The 20,243-nt window shown below is 34.7% G+C and overlaps 1 protein-coding gene and 2 long non-coding RNA genes across 3 annotated transcripts; 2 read left to right on the top strand and 1 right to left on the bottom strand.

Annotated features, from left to right (window-relative positions):
- The first annotated feature begins 626 nt into the window (after positions 1-626).
- On the top strand, positions 627-3,527 carry LOC120088278 (uncharacterized). The gene is made up of 4 exons (XR_016524103.1): positions 627-853; positions 1,554-1,641; positions 2,073-2,169; positions 2,244-3,527. It is a non-coding gene; the product is annotated as an uncharacterized LOC120088278 (long non-coding RNA).
- LOC120088277 (fructose-bisphosphate aldolase 1, chloroplastic) lies at positions 3,080-5,749 on the bottom strand. Its single transcript, XM_039045463.2, has 6 exons — positions 5,463-5,749; positions 4,503-4,772; positions 4,189-4,298; positions 4,025-4,115; positions 3,660-3,929; positions 3,080-3,539 (listed from the first exon to the last, which is right to left on the bottom strand). Exons 1-6 carry the CDS (start codon positions 5,634-5,636, stop codon positions 3,261-3,263), a joined length of 1,194 nt encoding a protein of 397 aa, XP_038901391.1. The 5' UTR covers positions 5,637-5,749; the 3' UTR covers positions 3,080-3,260.
- A 241-nt stretch (positions 5,750-5,990) lies between these two features.
- On the top strand, positions 5,991-7,319 carry LOC120088279 (uncharacterized). The gene is made up of 3 exons (XR_005484886.2): positions 5,991-6,152; positions 6,578-6,679; positions 6,764-7,319. It is a non-coding gene; the product is annotated as an uncharacterized LOC120088279 (long non-coding RNA).
- The last annotated feature ends 12,924 nt before the right edge of the window (positions 7,320-20,243 follow it).

A 20,243-nucleotide genomic window follows, 5' to 3' on the forward strand; every position in this document is an offset into this window, starting at 1 on the left:
CACCTTAAAATTAGATTGATGTAAGTTTTTTCTTTTACCATCCAAAAAATATAACATATAATTATTTTTAACTTCATTCAAACTTTTTTCCATTAAATTTTCACATTATTTCACTTCACAATTAAATTGACGTAAGTTTTGTTTTTTACCCTCCGAAACTTTCATTTTCAATAAACCAAAATTGAAAAACATAATAACATATATTTATTTTTAATTTCATTTAAAATTTTCTATTTAATTTTCACATCATTTCACCTCATAATTGGATTGATATAAGTTTTATTTGTTTTATCATCCAAAGCTTTAATTTATAAGAAACTAAAATTGATAAAAATAATATATATTTACTTTTAATTTCATTCAAACATTTTCCCATTACATTTGTACATTATTTCCATTTACGTGAATTTTGCTTCGTTTACCATCAAAACTTTTCATTTCCAAGAAAAAGATTTAGAAAAAATAAAATAACATTTGATATTATTTTGTAATTATTTATTATTATTTTTTTTAAATTTTGCTCTACATTTACACAGATATTTACATTATACCTCTAAAAATTAAATATTGTTTTAGATGATTAAAAATGGTCTAATTAGGTCCAGTTAAAGTTTTATTAAATAATTATACGTTTTTGTATTGTCAGCATTGCCTCACTCGAGAGTCAACACTCAAGAGCAAGTCATAAGTCAATAGAGATGACCGGAGAAGGGAGGATTTTACGCCGTCGTTGTATCAACGTCGACGATTCAGGCAGCTAATGCGAACCCTTTGCAATGTCTGTGAGAGCGCCGCTGCAACCCTCTTCTGCGCCGCCGCCGAGGCCGCCCTTTGCCGCTCCTGCGATCAGGAGGTTATGCTTTACTAACCCTTCAATCCCTTTTCTTCTCCAATTTGCTCTCCGTTCTTTTCCGTCATAGGTTTACTTGGAAGCATGATTGGCCTACACCACCTAGAAACACTCAGAATAGTCTATTTCGTTGTGTTTGAGAGCATGGACGTAGATGGTGTATTAATTTGAAGTGAAGAAATGTTTGGCTCAGATATAAACTATCTGCAGAAGTCCTGTTTATTATTGGTTTAGAATTGTGGATAATTGATGTTATTGTTTGGATAAGGAGTTTGAAATGTGATAGGAATATGACCCTGCTGCTAATTATAATTTCTCCCCGTTTTTTTATTATGATTATGACCAATCATTCTTCTAGTCTTGTTTGATGACTCTCTGCCTCTCTATCCATTTCATTTCCATCTTTGTTTTGTTCTTGTGAAGCATTTTTAATCTGGGTAAGTTTTAAAACCAGGAACTAGGAAGATAATACTTCTCCCCACGTGTTTTATAATGTTCGAGACTTTGTTTGAAGAAATTTTTTAACCTCTATTCGATATGTAATGTACCAATTGGAAGAGTTTTTTGTGATTATTTTGGTCTTCTGGTAAGCAGATGTCTGATTATTTCATAATTAAGCTTTTAAAACTTTACAATTATTATCAAATCTAATGTTGCAAAGACTGTCATGAATTCCATGTTGATCTCGTGTTTTCTACTTCAGGAACTGCACACAGAAGTACTTCTTGGGTATAATCAAGAACCTGATGGTGTGTGATGCTTGCAAGATCCTTCAAACAAGAACCTGAAAAGTAATACAAAATGACTCATTTTCAAAATTACACATCTGCTTACCAGAACAAGAACCTGAATAGTTATCAAACACTTCATTTTTTTTTTTTTCCAAAATGACTCATTTTCAAAATTAAACACTTGAAAAGTTAAACCAAGCACACCCTAATTCAAAGATAAATTAATTTGACTTATATGGTGGGAAGTCTTGTCTTGGAGATTACTTTCAAAACAGCTTTTTTCTCTCTGTTTTAAGAACTATGGTTGGATTGCTGGTATAGTTTAAGATTATTATTTCAAACTAGATGTGTGAAATAATAAACAGAGCTTCTCTTTCCTACAAATTTGTGGCTACAGATGTTCTTGTTTAAATTTCTCACATATCTCTTTTCAAGTAACACCAAAATTTGTGGCTACTGATGTTCTTGTTTGAAATATTTTCCTATTTGAGCCTTTTTCGCCTTGGAAACGGGTCAACTTCAGCTTATTTCATTTGCTCGGAGGGACTTAAAGAGGACTAAGCTCAATGATTCAGAATCTTTTATTAGGTGATAAAATATTAAATTTGCCTTCATGCTCAACCTTTTGGATCAATCAGTGATTTATCATGGTATTAGAGCAGAGGTCAGGAGGTCCCATCTTCCAGTGGAGCTACAGATAAGCATACGAGCAACGGATACAAATTGAAGAAAGAAGTTGAATGGCAAGAAAGTATTTGAAGGTGCAAGCTGAGATTGTAGCTTAGAAAGCAGAGCCAAGAGTGATCAAATCAAGTAGGAGCCAAATTTTTTCTGACCTCGAGGAAATGGCCATTTCTCAGGCAAGTGCGTGGTTCCATATCATGCAGTAGTCTCTTTCACTGTAGATAATATATTACAGCTTTGAAATTTAACGTTTTGAACTGTTGATGCGGAATGATAGGGATATTTTTGTTACGTTCTTATCTTAATGCATGAATCACAAAACTTATCGAACTTTCTTTTAGGATGTTTGGCCCAAAGAATTGGAGTTGGAGGATTGGAGTTAATAATTCTCCTTGTTTGGCCCAAGGAGTTCCAGAACCCTACGTCTAAAAAAAGAGCACTTCATAAAATTTATTCCACTCCTTGCCTCATTTTTAATTTCAATTAAGGCTTTTACAAAACTAATGACTCTTCATAAAATTTATTCCCATCAAATAGATAGAGTTTTCTCGAATTCTATGGTCCATGTATTTCTATTTATCTTGTACAACTCTAGTTTTCTTCATGCATGTATCATTCCATGATTATTCTTGAATTACAAGGTTCACTGTTCTTGATCTGAAATACTTTTGGATTAGGTCTTGAATAATTTGTAACATGATATTAAGAAATTCTCAATCTCTAGACAATTATTCCTCGAAAGAAAGCCTTATTATATATGCTCATGATTAATGCAAATTCAAGCATCTTACATAGGATTGAGAAGAGCACAAACTAAACTAAAATCATCAACAAAATGTTCATTAAGCTGCTAAGAATACACAAAAATAGTTTTTTTTTTGTTCTTTTTAAATTGCTATAAAGCATCATCATCATAAACATAACAAACAGAGCAATTAGTCTCCGAATTCAGCCATCATCATCTTCTTCTTCATCTTCTTGATCTATAGAAAAGCTTAGTATGTGTAACCCTTGACAAACATTCCCTCTTTGGCTTCATCGGACTCGCCCTCACCGGTGTACTTTCCAAGCTGGGCGAGCGAGTTCGATTTGGCTCGTTGAATCAGAGCATCCTGTGCAGCTTTCACATTCTCCGGCCGGCCACCCCATGTTTTCAAGCAGGTGTTCTGCAGAGCTCTGGCATATGAGAAGGACACATGCCATGGGTTTGGTGCTTGGTTCATGGAATTCAAGTTCAATGTAGCCTCTACCTCAGATTGCCCACCTGATAAAAACTGTTCCACAACAATAACAACAAAAGGAAAAACCCGATTAAGTTCATCATTCATCAAGGTAATCGACCCCAAAAATTTTCATTCTGTGAAAATTCTTTAAGCTATGTTTTAATGACTTGCCATGATTCCAGGAACAGCTGGAGGGATTCTTCTTTGGAGAAGAGACAATGTGTACTTTGCAACTGTCTCAGGGCTTGCTTTGTCTTTGCTCTCAGCTCCAGGAGTAACCATACTTGGTTTCAAAAGGATTCCTTCAAACAGAACATTGTTCTCTGCAAGGTAGAAGAATACCTCTGCCCAAACTTTCTGTGCTACCTCAAAAGTTCTGTCAATTCCATGCTCACCGTCCAGCAAGATCTCTGGCTCCACAATCGGAACCAACCCATTGTCCTGCAAATTGCAAAGCCCCCATTTAAAATCACAATCAAGAAACCTCAAATCAAATGGGGTTTCCTTAATAGATAAGGGGTTTGATTTGTTGAGACCTGTGAGACTGCAGCATAGCGAGCAAGGCCCCAGGCGGCTTCTTTGACGGCGAGGGCTGATGGGCCATTTGGGATGCTCACGACTGTGCGCCTGTAAATTGTCATCGTTAGTGATTTGAAGTTCTGAAATGAAAGAAGCTGATGAAGAAGAAGACAATTGGTACCATTTGGCGAAACGAGCACCCTGTTGGTAGTAAGCAGCTGCACGAGAAGCAAGGCCGTCGAGACCTTGGCACCATGATTCATTGTTGGAACCAGGAAGTGGCACCAAACCCTGTTTGTTTTTTTATACACATTGAAAAAACAGAGTACTCTGTTTTAATAAGCAAACAAGCTAGTCCACTACAAAAATAGCTGATAAATTTTCTTTTCTAAAGCTAAAAGCTTTCATCTTCCCCTATTTGTTGAATTCAAAGTCTCTGTTTCAGCAAACAAATCTCTAAACTTTCAATTCCTTTTGGATTTCAATGTTCCTTACCTTGTCAACTTTGATTCCAGGGACAATGCCTTGCTTGACCAAAACGTCGACGATCTTCTCACCATCAACGGTGGATTGGTAGAGAGTCTCTTCAAAGAGTATAGCACCGGAGATGTACTTGCCGAGATCTGGTGCAGTGACCAGCAGAGTTCTGTAAGCCTGACGGTTAGCCTCTGTATTTTCTAATCCAATTGAAGCTAAACGCTTTCCACAAGTCGCATTAGACTCATCCATAGCCAATATTCCACGTCCCGGAGACGCCACAGTTTTCTACAACAACACACCACAATTTGAAATATTAAGAGTGTGTTTGGAATACACTTTCAGTATTTAATTCAAAAAATAAGTCATTTTGGAAGAAATGAGAGTGTTTGACAACCACTCAAAATAACTTTTTAAGTGTATTTTAATCAATTTTTATCGAAGGTGTTTAAATAAAAATGATTTTTTTGAAAAACATTTTTTTCTCAAGTCAATCCAAACGGGTCCTAAGACTCCGTTAACAATTTGGTAATGGTTATGCATTTTTTGTTTACTCCTCATTTTTTTATTATAGTTTTCAAATGCGTTTTTCTAGCTTTCAAAACTTGACACGGTTTTTTTTGAAAATATTGATAGAAAGTGAATAACACGATAAAGAAACTCATAAGTTAAAAGAGTATAATGAAGTAGGGTCTAAAGTAGAATGGAGGCCACACTTATTTTGGAAGTTGAAAGGGTAAGACTCAGTTATTATGTTTTTAGTTTTAGTTAAAAATTGTTCTTTAAGTTGAGCGATAATAATTAGGTGCTTTGGTTAGGTAGTAAAAAAATAAATCTACTAGACTGCACCCAGTTATGTTCCTTTAAATTTTCAAAACTCGACTTAGTCTTCAAAAAAACATTGGTTGAAAGTGAATATCAAGTCATAGAAACTAAAGGAGTGTTATCAAATAGAGTCTACAATAGGATTATACGTACGGCGGTTTTGATCAACTCGTCATTGTAAGAGCCAGCACGGACGGTGAGAGTGGAAGGGGCGGCGGTGGGGTGGCAGCGGACAACGGAGACGGAGGGCTGGCGGAGGGACTGGCCCTTAACCCACTCGAACTTATCGAGAACAGGGGAGGATTTGAGAAGAGAAGCAGATGCCATTGATGAATTGAAGAAGGGTTCAACACAGAGTCTTGAGAAACGAAGGTAAGGTGGAAAAATCTTATCTTTTTTGTTTCTTCACCAACGCTCTCTGATCTGGTTGCTGCCTCCGTGGCCACAAATGAGAAGCCTTCTCTTTGTATTTATAGTTGCTTTGTGTTTGATTAAAGATTGCCAATTTGAGGCCCTTGTCCATCTTCCAATATTTCTTTGCCACGTGGATGATAACTTTGCTGACTTGGCACTCCCCACTGTTCCACATGCTATATTTTTTTGTTTTCTTTCTCTTATTATTATTATGTAATTAATTAATTTTTTTTTATTTTTTTATTTTTAAAATGGAATTGGACAAAGGGTTATCACATTCATGGTTTTCTGAAGAATATGAGGCTCTGATTCTCTCTTGATTTGAGAAGAGGAAAGGGGATTAATGGCTATGGTTTAGTTAGAGGATTTGATGAGATTTGTGATCACTATGAACAACGGTAGATAGCTTGCCACGTCATCATTTTGGAGGTGATTTTTATTTTATTTTTATTTTTATTTTTCCTTTTTCTTTGATGATGAAGAATTTCCAAATAGACCTTTTTGGTTTTATTTGTTTGATGCAAATATGTGTGGTTAATAGTACTGTGTGGATGGGAGGGAGTATGCTTTGTGCATAGGAAATTTGATTGATTGTTTAGACAAATACTTGAGAAAATTGGAGATTTTTTTTTAAACTTTTGGGTGTCGTCCATTTCAAGTTAAAGTTCATTTAAAGATTAACTAGAATTAGCACGATGTTTGCGAAAAGTATAATTATTAATAAAATAAATTCATCAATGTTTTATTCATTATTCTTTGCGAAAAGATTAACTAGAACTAGCACGATGTAAATCCATATCGTTTTATTCATTTTCCACTGAATGTAAAGAATAAATTTGTTTATTGAATTACAGACGATCGAGAAGGTTGAAAAAGTAGATCAAGTAGAATTGTTTTACAAAAGTCACTTCTCAGAGAAGAATGGGTGGATAAGCGAAGCCACCAAAAAAGCACATGTAAGTTATATTGTATCATATATGCATAATTTTATATTAATCCTTATATATAATATATAACCTAAAAAACTAGTATAAATATAGTTGGCAATGCAAGAGGAGATTAGAAAGTCATCACAAGATAAGGTCGAACCAACAACGAAGGAAATTATTTGTGAATAGGTTTTGGGAAAACGATCAAGCCACACTAAAGTTCTTGGATGAAACCCAAAACCCGATTAGCTATATCTTCCTCATAAATTGAGAAAGATATTGGGAATAAGTATGAAAAGTTTGAGGCAGAGGTGATAAGCTTAAAGGAGGAAAATGCCATGTTGAAGTCAATAGTTTCGGGTTTTCAAGATCAATTGACTGAAATCACAAGATAGGTAGGTGCGCAACAAAAGCAAGGAGATGAACCTTCGAACAACTAGATACGTTATGACAATTTTCAGTTCTTGTTTAGTGGATTTAGAAACTTAATTTGGTTGTTGTGTGATATATTGCAGTTATGGTAGCCACTTCAAATATGAGTGTTGTAGTGGATTTAGGAACTTCATTTGTTTGTTTTGTGACTATCCTGCAGTTATGGCAGACACTTTAAATATGTGTATTTTAGTGTACTTGTTGTCACTTTGTAATTTAAATGACGTTTAGGTGGAATTAGGACACATTCGTAGCTTGAGAGGGAGGGATGTATATGTTGCAATTGTTTTTTAGATTATCTAGAAGCCTAATTGTGCACTTTAAAAGAACTTTGTTCTTGGATTTATTTGTAGGGATCTGAGAGTTGAGTTATATGCTTTTAGGACTATCAAATGACGGGTTTAGCCTTGAAAGAAATTTAGGTGGATTTAGAGGGGAGGGATTCGCTTCGACGCTTTCTATGCATTTGTTGCTACTTTGTGGTTTAAATGACGTTTAAGTGGAACCAGGACACGTTTGTAGCTTGGGAGGGGAGGGGGATGTATATATTGTAATTATGTTTTAAATTATCTTGAAGCCTAAATGTGGACTTTAAACGAATAAGTTCTCGGCTTATTTATAGGGATCTGATAGTTGTGGAGGTTTAAAGGGTGTTTATCTATTTATTTAAGTGGATTTACGACATGCTCGTAATGTGGGGGAGGGGTTCACATCTTAATTATAATAATTTTAATCACTTTTTAGATAGTAAAATCGTTGTTTGTGATGTTCATGTTTTAATTATGAACATTGACAACATGTTTGTAGCTTGAGAGAGAGATCATTCCTCATAACCATTTTAAATATTTTGTTTTTCCTATTTCCGGTTGTTCGTGTAAATTCATAAAGATCATTTTTTTTAGATTGCAAGAAGATTTTGTGAGATGATTACTTAGTTTGGTTTAGTATCTCACTTATTTTGGCTTAGGGAAGATTAAACTTTTTTTTTTGTATAGGGGATTTGTAAGAAGTTAGAAAAGCTCAAAATTAATTGTATGTACAGTTTTTTGTTCGTAAAATTTTATAGCTTGTTTATTAAATATTAGTCTTATTTTTAAATATATAAACTTACTTTTGTTATATTTATCCTCAATTGATTTGTTTGAAGATTAATTTTTGTATGTGCATAATTAGGTATTAAGGAAATAAAAAAGTTATTTAATTGTTACAAAAAAATATATAAAATTATAAACAACTCATATCGACGGAAATAAACGTTGGCAGAAATCTGCATATTGAATTGAAATTTTGTTGTTTAGAACTGTTGGGATTGGTGTCCTAATTCTCCTGGTGGTCTTGTAGTTTGTAAACATATAGTATTAATAAAATAAATGTTATTTTATAAGCATTTACTCAAATTCAATAATCTAAGATCCGTGGTTATTTCATGTAAATTAAGTATGTATGTGGAGACATATAAGTGGATCATGCCTAAGATACCTTATCCTTGTGACACTACGAATATGACTTGCTTTGTAGTTCATATAACTTAAACATGTATGTGGAGACATACAAGTGGATAATGTCCCTTATTCTGGTGACACTACAGATACGGCTCGCTTTATAGATGTTACAAGTGTTGTAAAATGCTACAAATGGTCCGATCCTGACCATTCATGTAGAGACATGCGAGCGGGGTATCCTATAAAAATAGTATGTATAAAATCAAACCACGAGATGATTAGTCTCTTTATATAACACCGTTGATAATTGACATTTACATTTCACTAGGATGACCATAGATGATATGACCTTAATCCTGAGTGAGTTGGGAACTCTTGCTCTGAGGGCGGTCCTTTGATTTGTATGAGTGAGAGTGACTATATTGCCAACTCAACAAGCCTACCATTTTTGGGATTCGTCTGATTGTGGAGCTGGGAACTCTGCTACACAAGACGAAATTCACTCATTCCCCGAAGCAGGGGTAAGTAGATAAATTGCTCCCTTAAGGGCTGATTCTGAATCTTGAACATAGTGGCCACACCCTCTCTTGGAAAGAGATGACTCAGTCATAGTAGGACTATGACTTATTGTTCATTAGAGAAATCGGTGGTACTTAAGGAGCTAGATGTAACTATAGGGGCAAAATGGTAAATTAATCCAGTTGTACTTACGAGCGATTTGTGAAGGGTTGTTGCATTGTTGACTGGTTATATCCAATGGACACGAAAATATATTTGTAGTGCGAAGAGTGCAACTATCGATCTTTAGTGGAGTGACCAACAGTTAACGGATGTTGGGTATCGTGATTAAAAAGTTTAGTAAGTTATTCACCTACCGTTGGAGCTTCAAGCTACAGGTCCATAAGGTCCCCTTGGTAGCTTAATGGGTTCAAGTTAATAATCAGATTTTGGGTTAGTTTGAAGTGTTTAAATTAACGAGAGGAAGTTTAATTATATGCGATATAATTAAATTAATTTAATTATATGTGATATAATTGATATGATGTATTAGATGAATGAACTTTTAATAGAGAGATCCATGAGCAGAAGCAAGATCGGTCCAAACCCCATTGTGACATAACATACACATTTACAATCAAACAGTAATAGTTATGCAAAATTCTAAATTATAGCGTGCTTTCAAAAAGGGAAATATTAAGGATTAAGTGAACTTACCCTTGAAGAACTATTCTTCTCGTTCCTTCGAACTTACTACATGATCATTCAACAAACACAAACGTCAAGCCTCAATAATCTCCTCGAACAAGAGCCAATATACACTCAACCTTCAAACACGAAACAGACACCACCAATGGGCTGCCTTGGTATTCTCGGTGTGAGAATCCAGGAGTTGTGGGCACTGTAGGATTTGGTAGAGGATAGGAAGAATTTGGCATTTCGTATAGACGATTGAGTAAGTGGGAGATAGGTTTAGTCTATCGTATAGATAGTTACTCGATCGTTTAGAGGATAAGTGACTATCGTATAGAAAACTTGCTACACGATCGTGTATGCTCTCAAATTATCATATAGCTATATCTTTTGATCGCACGATTTACAAATTCGTAAGGATCGCATAATGTAAAAATGAAAGCATAATTTTAACCATCAGTTACCATAACTGATCACAACTTCCCACTAAGTTGGTTATGGGAGAAAAAAACTGTAATTAATGATCATATAATTGATTTAATTACAAATATAATCAAGATATTCACACCTACAGTTTTAATATCACATCTCATGCAATATATAAATCATAGTTCTTTTTCTCCCTTATAGCATTTAATAATAATTCCTCTAATTAATGTATCTAATACATTAAGTCTATTACATCTCATTTAATTGATACAATTTAATTATATCATATATAATCAAATTTCTTCTTGTTAATTTGAACATTTCAAACTAACTATAAAACTGATTCTCAACATGAATCTATTGAGCTACCAAGGGGACCTTATGGATCTATAGCTTGAAGCTCCAACGATGCGTAAATAACTAACTAAACTTTTTAATCACGATATCCATCATCCGTTAACTATCGAGCATTTCACTAAAGATCGACAACTGCACTCTTTGCGTTACAAATATATTTTTTTGTCCATTGGATATAACCAATCAACAGTACAATGACCCTCACATTTCGCTCGTAAGTACAATCAGGCCAATTTACCTTTGCCCCCCTATAATTACATCTAATCCTTAAGTACATTTGATTCCTCTAATGAACAATACATCATAATCCTACTATGGGTAATTCCTTCTCGGGCCAAGAGAAGGTGTAGCGTCACATTGTTCAAGTTCCAGAATCAACCGGGAGTAATTTATCTACTTACCCCTAAATCGGGGAAGAAGTGAATTATGTCTTGTGTAGCTGAGTTCCCAGCTCCCCAATCAGACGAATCCCCAAAGTGGTAGGTTTGAGTTGGCGATCTAGCCACTCGCACCCATACAAATCAAAGGACCATCACTCATAGGCGTGAGTTCCCAACTCACTCAGGATTAAGGTCATGTCACCTATGGTCATCCTAGTGAAATGAAAGTCTCTGTAAAAAACGACGTTACATAACGAGACTAAACATTTTGTGATCCGATCTTATACAAACTCTTTTGTATAGAGCATCCTTACTCGCATGTTTAATGCATGAATGGTCAATATCAAACCATTTGTAGTACTTTAAGACGCTTGTAACATCTACAAAGCAGACCACACTCGTAATGTCAACAGGATAAGGTTTCCCTCATTTGTCCATCTACTACAGACCATTTAGGTTATCACTTAAAGCATGATCCACTTGTATGTCATTACATACATGCTTAAGTTACAATGATAACCAGATATCTTAGTTTATTAGTTTGTGGTTAATGCAACAAAATATCTCATATATCAAAGATTGTAGTGAAGAAAATATCTCATATTATTACATCACACAATGTTTGCTCATATACATGTTTACAAACTACTGGACTCAACGAGATTTAGGGCATCAACCCCAACATTAGATACATTAGTTGGAAGAATTAATATAAATATGATTTATATTAAATACCATAATATATAAAAAGAACTATGGTTTATATGTTTCAAATGATGAAATATTAAAACTACATGTTATAAATATAATATGATAAGTTGGTTATATATTTATTTATAATATATTAATTATATAATAATTAATTCTTTTTCTTTAATAACCGATAGAGTGAAAGGTTATTGGAAGTTATGGTAACTATGAGATAAAAGGAAAATCGTTTACCAAAATCAGGGTTGATTTCATTTGTGTCGTTTGACAAAAGAAAAGACTATCGTGTAAAAGTATTTTACTAAACGATAGTATCACAACCTAAACAATCAGAAGTTCTGAGTTTACTATGCGATAGTTACTCATTACTACACGATCGAGTGGTAAAGTCGTCTATACAATAGGCTTCTGTTGACTGAACGATCTAGTATTTCGTCTATACGATAGACAGTATCCATCTCCCATTTACTCGATCGTCTATCTTCTTCTTTCCTCTATTCAAAATCATACAGAGCCCACAACTCATTGATTCTCACATCGAGAATACAAAGGTAACACTTGTTGTGGTGTTCCTGTTTAATTCGAGGTTCGAAGATCGAGTTGGACTCGTTAGTGATCGAGAATTCATCATTTCATATTGTTGGCTGTTCCATTCGTTGAGATCATTCTGATCGAGTTGCTAAACGATCGAGGGATACTTGAAGAAAGGTTCTTCAAAGGTTTGCATACTCTATTTCTTGTTTGTTCTTTTATAAGAAGCTTGCTGTAATTTATAGTATATGCATAATCTGTTCCGTTTAGATTGTAATATTGTGTTCTTTCTCAATGGAATTTGGAACGATCTGCTTCCGCTCACTGGATCTCGATTCAGAGTTCCTTCAAAGATTATGATTTTCCCGACGTAAATTGCATTTTGTTGGAAAAAAAAAACATATGCTGGCGCAAGCAATTGTGTTACAAAAAATGGTATTTATGCCGATGCAAGCAATTGTGTTACAAAAAATGGTATTTATGCCGACGAAATTCATTTTCGTTGGGAGGAACTTCTCCCGCATGGATACGCCGATGATTATGCCGACACAAAAAGATGTGTTGGCATAACCTATCCCAACGTTTTTAATACTTTGTCCGACATTTTTTTACGTGAGGAAATGTAAAAATTCTTGTAGTGGTTGAGTTTTACTCATATTATTTTTTAAATGGTTGTTTTTCTTTTGAATATTTATAATGGTTATTTAGTTTATTGTTTTAAAAGAAAATACTTGTATTCTTTGTGGTAGTTAGGAAATTAGAAAATTCTTCACAATGATCGTATCCTAAGGGAGGAATCTACATAGAGAATGGATAGAGAAACATATAACTTCTCATTCTCATATAATTAAGACACTGTTTTAAAGGTGTTAGAAATGGCAGGACCCTCAAAACGACGAATAGTAATCGGTCAAGGCATGAAGGTTAAGCAAAGAGCAAAAACCTGCAAAATAGAAACTCGTTACAGGCTGAGTCGCGGAGCTCGCTCTCTTTAAGACGTTTCGTGACTCTGCCCAAGTGTGCAAGCAGGTCTGAAAATTGTCACGTCGTCTTCAGGATAAAACAACCAAGGAAACTCGATCGAAAATGCATCATTGCCGACCAGAATACACACCTTTCTAACTCACTGCTCAAAAAACTAAAATGGAAAAGTTTTGAGGAAAATTGGAATGAAGTTAATGAGTTGTGTTTTTGGAATTATTGAAGGTCACCCCATATTCACGCGTGTGGGATGTCCATTGAACCTTAGGACGGGGAGGACCTTTTCTTTTGTTTTTTTAATTAAAATTAAATAAATAAATACTAATTTTTTTATTAAATACGTAGTGCGCATGTGGGATGTCCATTGAACCCACATTGGTCTATCTCCTCACTTCCTCCAAAACATGGGTACCCCTTAGGGCCTAAACCCAAAATTCAAGATTGCAGTACATAAGGGAGGCTTCCAAATTGAAATTTTCCAATGTGGGATTCTCCAACCAAAGGTTGGTTTCCTCTTGTTTTTGAAAGTTAAATTTTTACCCAACAATCCCCTACTTGGAAATTTAATCAAAAAGAGAGAGAAAAAAGATTTTCATCGAGCAGTTTTAGTCTATACAACACTAAGCATAAGCAAAGCTTTCTTATGACTTGAACCTTTACATAGTATAGATGATTCAGAATATATTAGAGTAACCCTTGGTTTTGAACTCTATCTTTAACAGTATCTCACACAGAGTGTCATTAGGGTGTAGTACGAAAGCCTGTGCTTTAAGGCCTAGCACGTGTATCATGGTTTAGTGAATGCTCTAGAGAGTTTGCCTAAAAACTCCATAAGAAGCGGCTCTCACTTCCACATTCACACAGATGAGTCTATCAAGAGTACTCTTGTAGCTAGGTACCCCACTAGTCATCAAGTATAGATCTCATTAAGAACTAAGTTTAACCTTTCTTATGCTTCAGGATATCATGATCAGACTGTAAACCATAAGAATGGAACTCTTTGTTTGGTTTAACATGATTTACTATATATCACTTGTGATCAGTTATTACCCGTTGAACCTATTTCTTAGGATTTTCAGTCTGCAAGTTGGGTTTTCCTCACCGTGATTCATCTTTCTATAGGCATGAATCCCATCTTTTCTGATTCTGAGGTTCTGAAAACCTTTTCTCTAGCCAGTCCTTTCGTCAAAGGATCTGTTAAATTTTCATCAATTCGTATGTGATCCACTCTAACTGCACCAGTAGTGAGAAACTCTCTAATGGTATTGTGCTTACGACGTATTTGTCATCTCTTTCCGTTATAGTAACGGTTCTGAACTTTTGCGATTGTTGCAGTACTATCACAATAGATCAATATGGCTGGTACCGGCTTTTCCCATAAGGGATGATAGTAGACTTCTAAGCCAGCCTGGTTCTTCACTAGCTGTCGCTAGTGCTATCATTTCTGACTCCATCATAGATTGGGCTAAAATAGTCTGTTTCTTGGACTTCTAAGAGACAACTCCGCCAGCTATATTAAAGATATAACCACTCGTAGCCTTTGAATCATCCGAAAGAGAGTTCCAGTCAGCATCGCTGAAGCGTTCTAGGACAGCGAAAAACTTTTGATAATGTAATCCTAGGTTTTGTGTTTTTATCAAGTATCCGATTACCCTTTCTATAACATTCCAATGCTCTTTACTAAGTCTGCTTGTAAACCTGCAAAGTAACCCTACAACATATGCTATGTAAGGCCTAGTGCAGTCAGCGGCGTATCTAAGACTGCTTATGGTGCTCGCATACTCAGATTGATTAACACTATCACCAGTGTTCGTGAACAACTTGACACTAAGGTCATAAGGACTACAGGCTGGTTTACAATCAAAGTAATTATATTTCTTTAGAATCTTTTCTAAATAGTGATATTAATTCAAAGAAATTCCCTTTTCAGATCTATTTATTTTTATGCCTAAGATTACACTAGCTTCTCTTAAGTCTTTCATGTCGAAGTTTGCACTCAATATTGATTTCACATAATTTATGACGTGCATGTACTACGAGGTTATAAAGGGCAGCGAGAGAGAACAGGATATGATTGAGGTAATTCTAGTGACACGGGAGAAGGTGTCAAAGAAATCTACATTTTCTCTTTGTCTAAAGCCCTATTCTACTAACCTCTTTAAATTTGTTGACAGTCCCATCAGGTCTAAGTTTCCTTTTTAAGATCCATTTGCACTCTATTGCCTTACATCCTAGGGGTAGATCTACTAAGTGTCAAGTCCTATTTGACTCAAGTGAGTCTATCTCATCATTTATGGCTTCTTACCATAGGTTAGCATCTTTTTTTACATTGTAGGTCAGGAAGTCATTTTCAAATGGCGGTTCTAGCTCTTTTGCTTCTTCTAGGTTCTAGGCCAGTTTCCTCTCCAGGGTTAGGATTTCTAAATATGGTTATATCACTTGATTCAGAGCCCTCACTATTCCTTGATTTAAAAGGAAAACTATCTTCAAAGAAGTGGCATAATTTGACTCAATGATCACTTGGTTCACTAGATCATAGAACTTGTAGGCTTTACTATTTAAGGCATAATCTATAAAGATATACTCGTAAGCTCCACTAGCCAACTTTCTCCTTTTCGGTTCTGGAATCCTTATAAAGGCTAGACAACCCCATATTCTAAAGTAGGACAAGTTTAGTTTCTTATTCTTGAGAATTTCGTAAGGTGAAGTTTTGTTTTTAGACTTTGGGATTCTATTTAGGACATAACACACGATAAGGATGATTTCACCTCACCAATAAGATGCAACTTCTAAACTAAGTAAAATAGCAACTACTATCTCAGCTAAAGTTCTATTTTTTCTTTCGACTTTTTTGTTCATTTCAGGAGAATAAAGTGCGGTCTTTTTTGTGTATTATTCCATGTGAGTTAAAGAACTCATTAAAACTGTCTGAGTCGTACTCGGTTCCCCTATCACTACAAAGTCTTTTAACCTTTCTATAAAACTGAGTCTCTATTTCAGAAACAAAAAAGTTTGAAGGCATCAAAAGCATCACTTTTGTTTTTCAGCAAGTATACAAAAGTAAAATCAGCAATAAAAGTAATGAAATACCTTTTACTGTTCCTAGTCAAGATGTCATCAAATTCACAAACATAAAAATGAATCAAATCTAGAGGCTCAGAATTCCTAAGTACAAATTTATGCGGAGTTTTAGTAATTCTAGCTTGACTACAATATTCGCATTTATCAAAATCATTCGTGGATAACTTAGGTATCATTTCCAGCCTAATCATGTTACTAATAAAATTCTTATTCACATGATAGAGTCTAACATACCAAATATTCATAGAACACAACATATACAGAGAAGGTTTCATTTTATTAAGGTCTAAATTTAATTTGAACATTCGCTCAGTTGCATACTCTTTCCCTATAAATAAATTATTTTTGGTGAAGGTATATAGGTCTGCCCCTATAATTTGAGTAAACCCGGCTTTGTTGAGGAGATAGCCTGAAATCAAATTCTTTGTTATCTCTGGAGTATGCAGAACGTCCTTCAACGTGAGGGTCTTCCCAGAGGTAAACTTCAGTTCCACCTCACCGGTTCCAGCAACTTTCGTGGAGTGGTGATCTCCCAACAGAATATTTTTATCCTTAGTTTCAGTATAAGTTTTAAATAGACTAAGGTCGTGACAGACATGGTGTGTAGCGCCATTGTTTATTCACCACCCTTCACAACCACCAATCACATTTACTTCTGTGATCAAGGCGACTAACGATTCTTCTGTCAGGTTCGTCTGACCAGCAGGACGATGTTTGTTCCTACAGTTCCTAGCCTTGTGCCCAGGTTTATTACATTTAAAGCAGAGGAACTGTAACGTTCCCCTGAATGGGGCTTTTGTTTTTTTCTGTTGGTTTTGGTTACTGAAGCCACGGTTTTGACCTTTTCTCTTTGTTCCTTTAGATTTTTTGTCAGGTTTTATCACGGCAGAGGCGGATTTCCCAGGTACTATGTTCACCTCCTCCCTCCGGTTCTGCTTTCGAGCTTCCTCCTCGATCCTTAGTCGGGTTATAAGACTCTCCAAGGAGAACTCCTTGGTCTTATGCCTCACAGAGTTCTTAAAGTCCTTCCACAAAGGGGGAAGTTTACCAATAATAATAGCAACTTGGAATTATTCGTCTAGAGACATACCTTCAGTAATTATCTTGTGGGCTATATTTTGAAGTTCATGGGATTGGGCCTCTATGGATTTGTCATCCATCATCTGGAACTTGAGATAACGACTAACAACATATTTCTTCGACCCGGCCTCCTCAGTGCCGTATTTCTTTTTTAAGGCATTTCAGACCTCCTTTGCTGTCTTCATTATACTGTAGTAGTCATACAAATCATCAGTCAAACCATTTAAAATAAAATTCTTACAAAAAAATTCTTTCTCCTCCTAGTCAGCAGCTTCTTTTACTTCCATCGTTTGAAGTTCGCTCCTTCGAACCGGAATGGACGGTTGAGGTCAGATATCATAACGTCATTGTTGCTACTGAGGGCCATTGATGATGTGGTGGGATCATCTTAAAATTGTTGGAAACGGCAGGATCCTCAGAACAACGAATAGTAAGCAGTCAAGGCACAACGGTCAAGCAAAGAGCAAAAACCTGCAAAACAAAAACTTGTTATAGGCTGAGTCGTGGAGCTAGCTCTCTTTAAGACATTTCGCGGCTCTGCCCAAGTGTGTAAGCAAGTCTGAGAATTACCACGTCGTCCCCAGGATAAAACAGCCAAGGAAACCCGATCAGAAATGCACCATTACCGACTGAAACACACACCCTTTCTAATTCACTGCACAAAAAACTAAAATGGAAGAGGTAAAGAGGAAAATTGGAATGAAGTGAATGAGTTGTGTTTTTGGAACTTCTGAAGGCCACGCCTTTTATAGGCCTTCAGCGTGGAACGGTAGGGAGCGAAATAGGCGGTGAGCCTCAGAACGTGCACGGACGAAGCGCGAACGGGAAGGACCTTTTTTTTTTGGTTAAAAAAATAAAAATAATAATATTTTTATTAAAATTAATAATCACATGCATGAATGAAGCACCTCACCACACCTGATCGGGACAGACGGCAACGTGCATGTGGGACGTCTATCGAACCCACATTGGTGGGTCTCCTCACTTTCTCCAAATATATGGGTATCCTTTGGGACCCAAACCCAAAACTCAAGATTGAAGTACATAAGGGAGACTTCCAAATACGAATTTGTCAATGTGGGATTCTCCAACCAAATGTTGGTTTCCTCTTGTTTTTTAAAGTTAAATTTTCACCCAACAAAAGGCATTTATGAAAGAAGCACAATTGTAGTTGTTTTTAAGATATTATTATGAATCTTTAACACGGTTACACATGCATTGAATTTCCATCTCCATATTAAAAGAAGAATATTTGAGTACATTTCTAGTTGCAACCATCTTTGTACAACCTACCCAAATACCCAATCATAAGTTACCATATAGCAAATTTTGTGTGTGTGTGTGTTTGTGCGCGATATGATCTATGAGTGATATACTATCTTTTATCATATTTGTATTTTTACATTGTGCTATATCTACTAATACTTAAAACTTGATTGCTATATTTGCAATTGTCCCTATTAAAATTGAATATTCAAAAACTAATACTCAATCAAAGAATTAGATAATTCAAAATAGAACTTTTGAAAAAAAATAATTAATTATTTGTATCAATTTATACTCTAAACTTCCGGTTGCCATTGAATTGAACATTAAATTCTTTTTAATTTTCACAAAACTGTCCACAAGTTTTAACAAAAAGTAAGTAAAAAATAGAAACTGACTAAATTCAATGAAATTAAATTTTTTAAGTTTGGTTAAAACACAAACCATTAAATCAATTTTGTCAAACTGACTAAATTCAATGAAATTAAATTTTTTAAGTTTGGTTAAAACACAAACCATTAAATCAATTTTGTCAAAATTCACATTTCATTTTTTTTTTTTAAAAAAGAAAGGTCTAATATAATTTTTCTTTAGAATCTTATCCATTTTATAATATGCATATGTTTTTGTAATTCATTGAATATTTAGATACAATTTGATAAAATTTATACGACTTGTAATTTATTTATTTATTTATTATTATTATTATTATTATTATTATTTTGTATAGTGTTTGGGGTAGAGGTCCATGGGCTGTCCTTGGATGGGCTGAATGATGTAGTATTAATCAAAGTGTTTTTTTAATATTTTATTTAATTTAAAAAGGATTGACTAGATAAATAACAAAATTTAAGTTTTCATTTAGATAAATAGCAAAAACTTTTTAAAATTTTAAAAATAGAAAAATAGATTATAAAATTTAAAAATAATGATTAACAATTGCCAAAACTACTCCACATGGAATTCTAAAGATGTGAAAGTTTCAAAACCGTTTGAAAACAACAAATACACTCTACCTATACAACTATCACACACATGCATTTTAACAAAGTGTCTAATCCACGTGTACAAGAAATTAACTGCTTTTTTCAATACAGACTTACTCCTAAAAACTAAATTTGCTCTAGTGGGAATACAAGATTGAAATGAATCAAAATCTTAGAAATCAACGATTTCAGTGTTGCCCTCCAGAGGTTGGGAAGAATGATCAATTTATGCAAATTCATTATTCAAACACTACACATAAACCAATTTGAGGGACTCTGATAAAACCGACATCAACCACAAAATATCTTTATCTTCAACAATTCCAATAAGATTCGAATTTGCAGAACCAATCCGGTACATTGTCAAACGAGACATATTTAACTCACTAGAGAGAAAAAGTTTACCTTGGATATATTCCAAAAATTGTTGGAACCATGAATTTGATGGAATATGCGCCTCAAAATTTCTAAAATCATGGTAGTGATAATTCTCATCCGATCAACCATCAAATAGGAGTTTAATCCACTGTAAAGCCATAACAAAAATGGTAGGTTGTTAAATAAACCACAATAAAACCTAAATCGACGAACAACCAAAAGTTATGACCATTTTTCAGTATATAAAACCAATTTATTAAGAATATGAGAAATATACTGCTAATTTATTAAGAATGTATATAAAAAAAAATATGAAAAACAATTCAAATGTTTGAATAAAATTGAATTT

This window comes from Benincasa hispida, chromosome 10 (genome assembly GCF_027475165.1).
Source record: "Benincasa hispida cultivar pf3 chromosome 10, pf3_genome.v1.1, whole genome shotgun sequence".
NCBI lineage: Eukaryota > Viridiplantae > Streptophyta > Magnoliopsida > Cucurbitales > Cucurbitaceae > Benincasa > Benincasa hispida.

Bases quoted from the DNA above. Each gene is read 5' to 3' on its own strand.
- LOC120088277 (XM_039045463.2), bottom strand. From the start codon at position 5,636: ATGGCATCTGCTTCTCTTCTCAAATCCTCCCCTGTTCTCGATAAGTTC. The intron at 4,116-4,188 runs GTACCAATTGTC...GACAATTTACAG, and splicing joins GGTGCTCGTTTCGCCAAATG to GCGCACAGTCGTGAGCATCC. The intron at 3,930-4,024 runs GTCTCAACAAAT...TGCAATTTGCAG, and splicing joins GCTATGCTGCAGTCTCACAG to GACAATGGGTTGGTTCCGAT.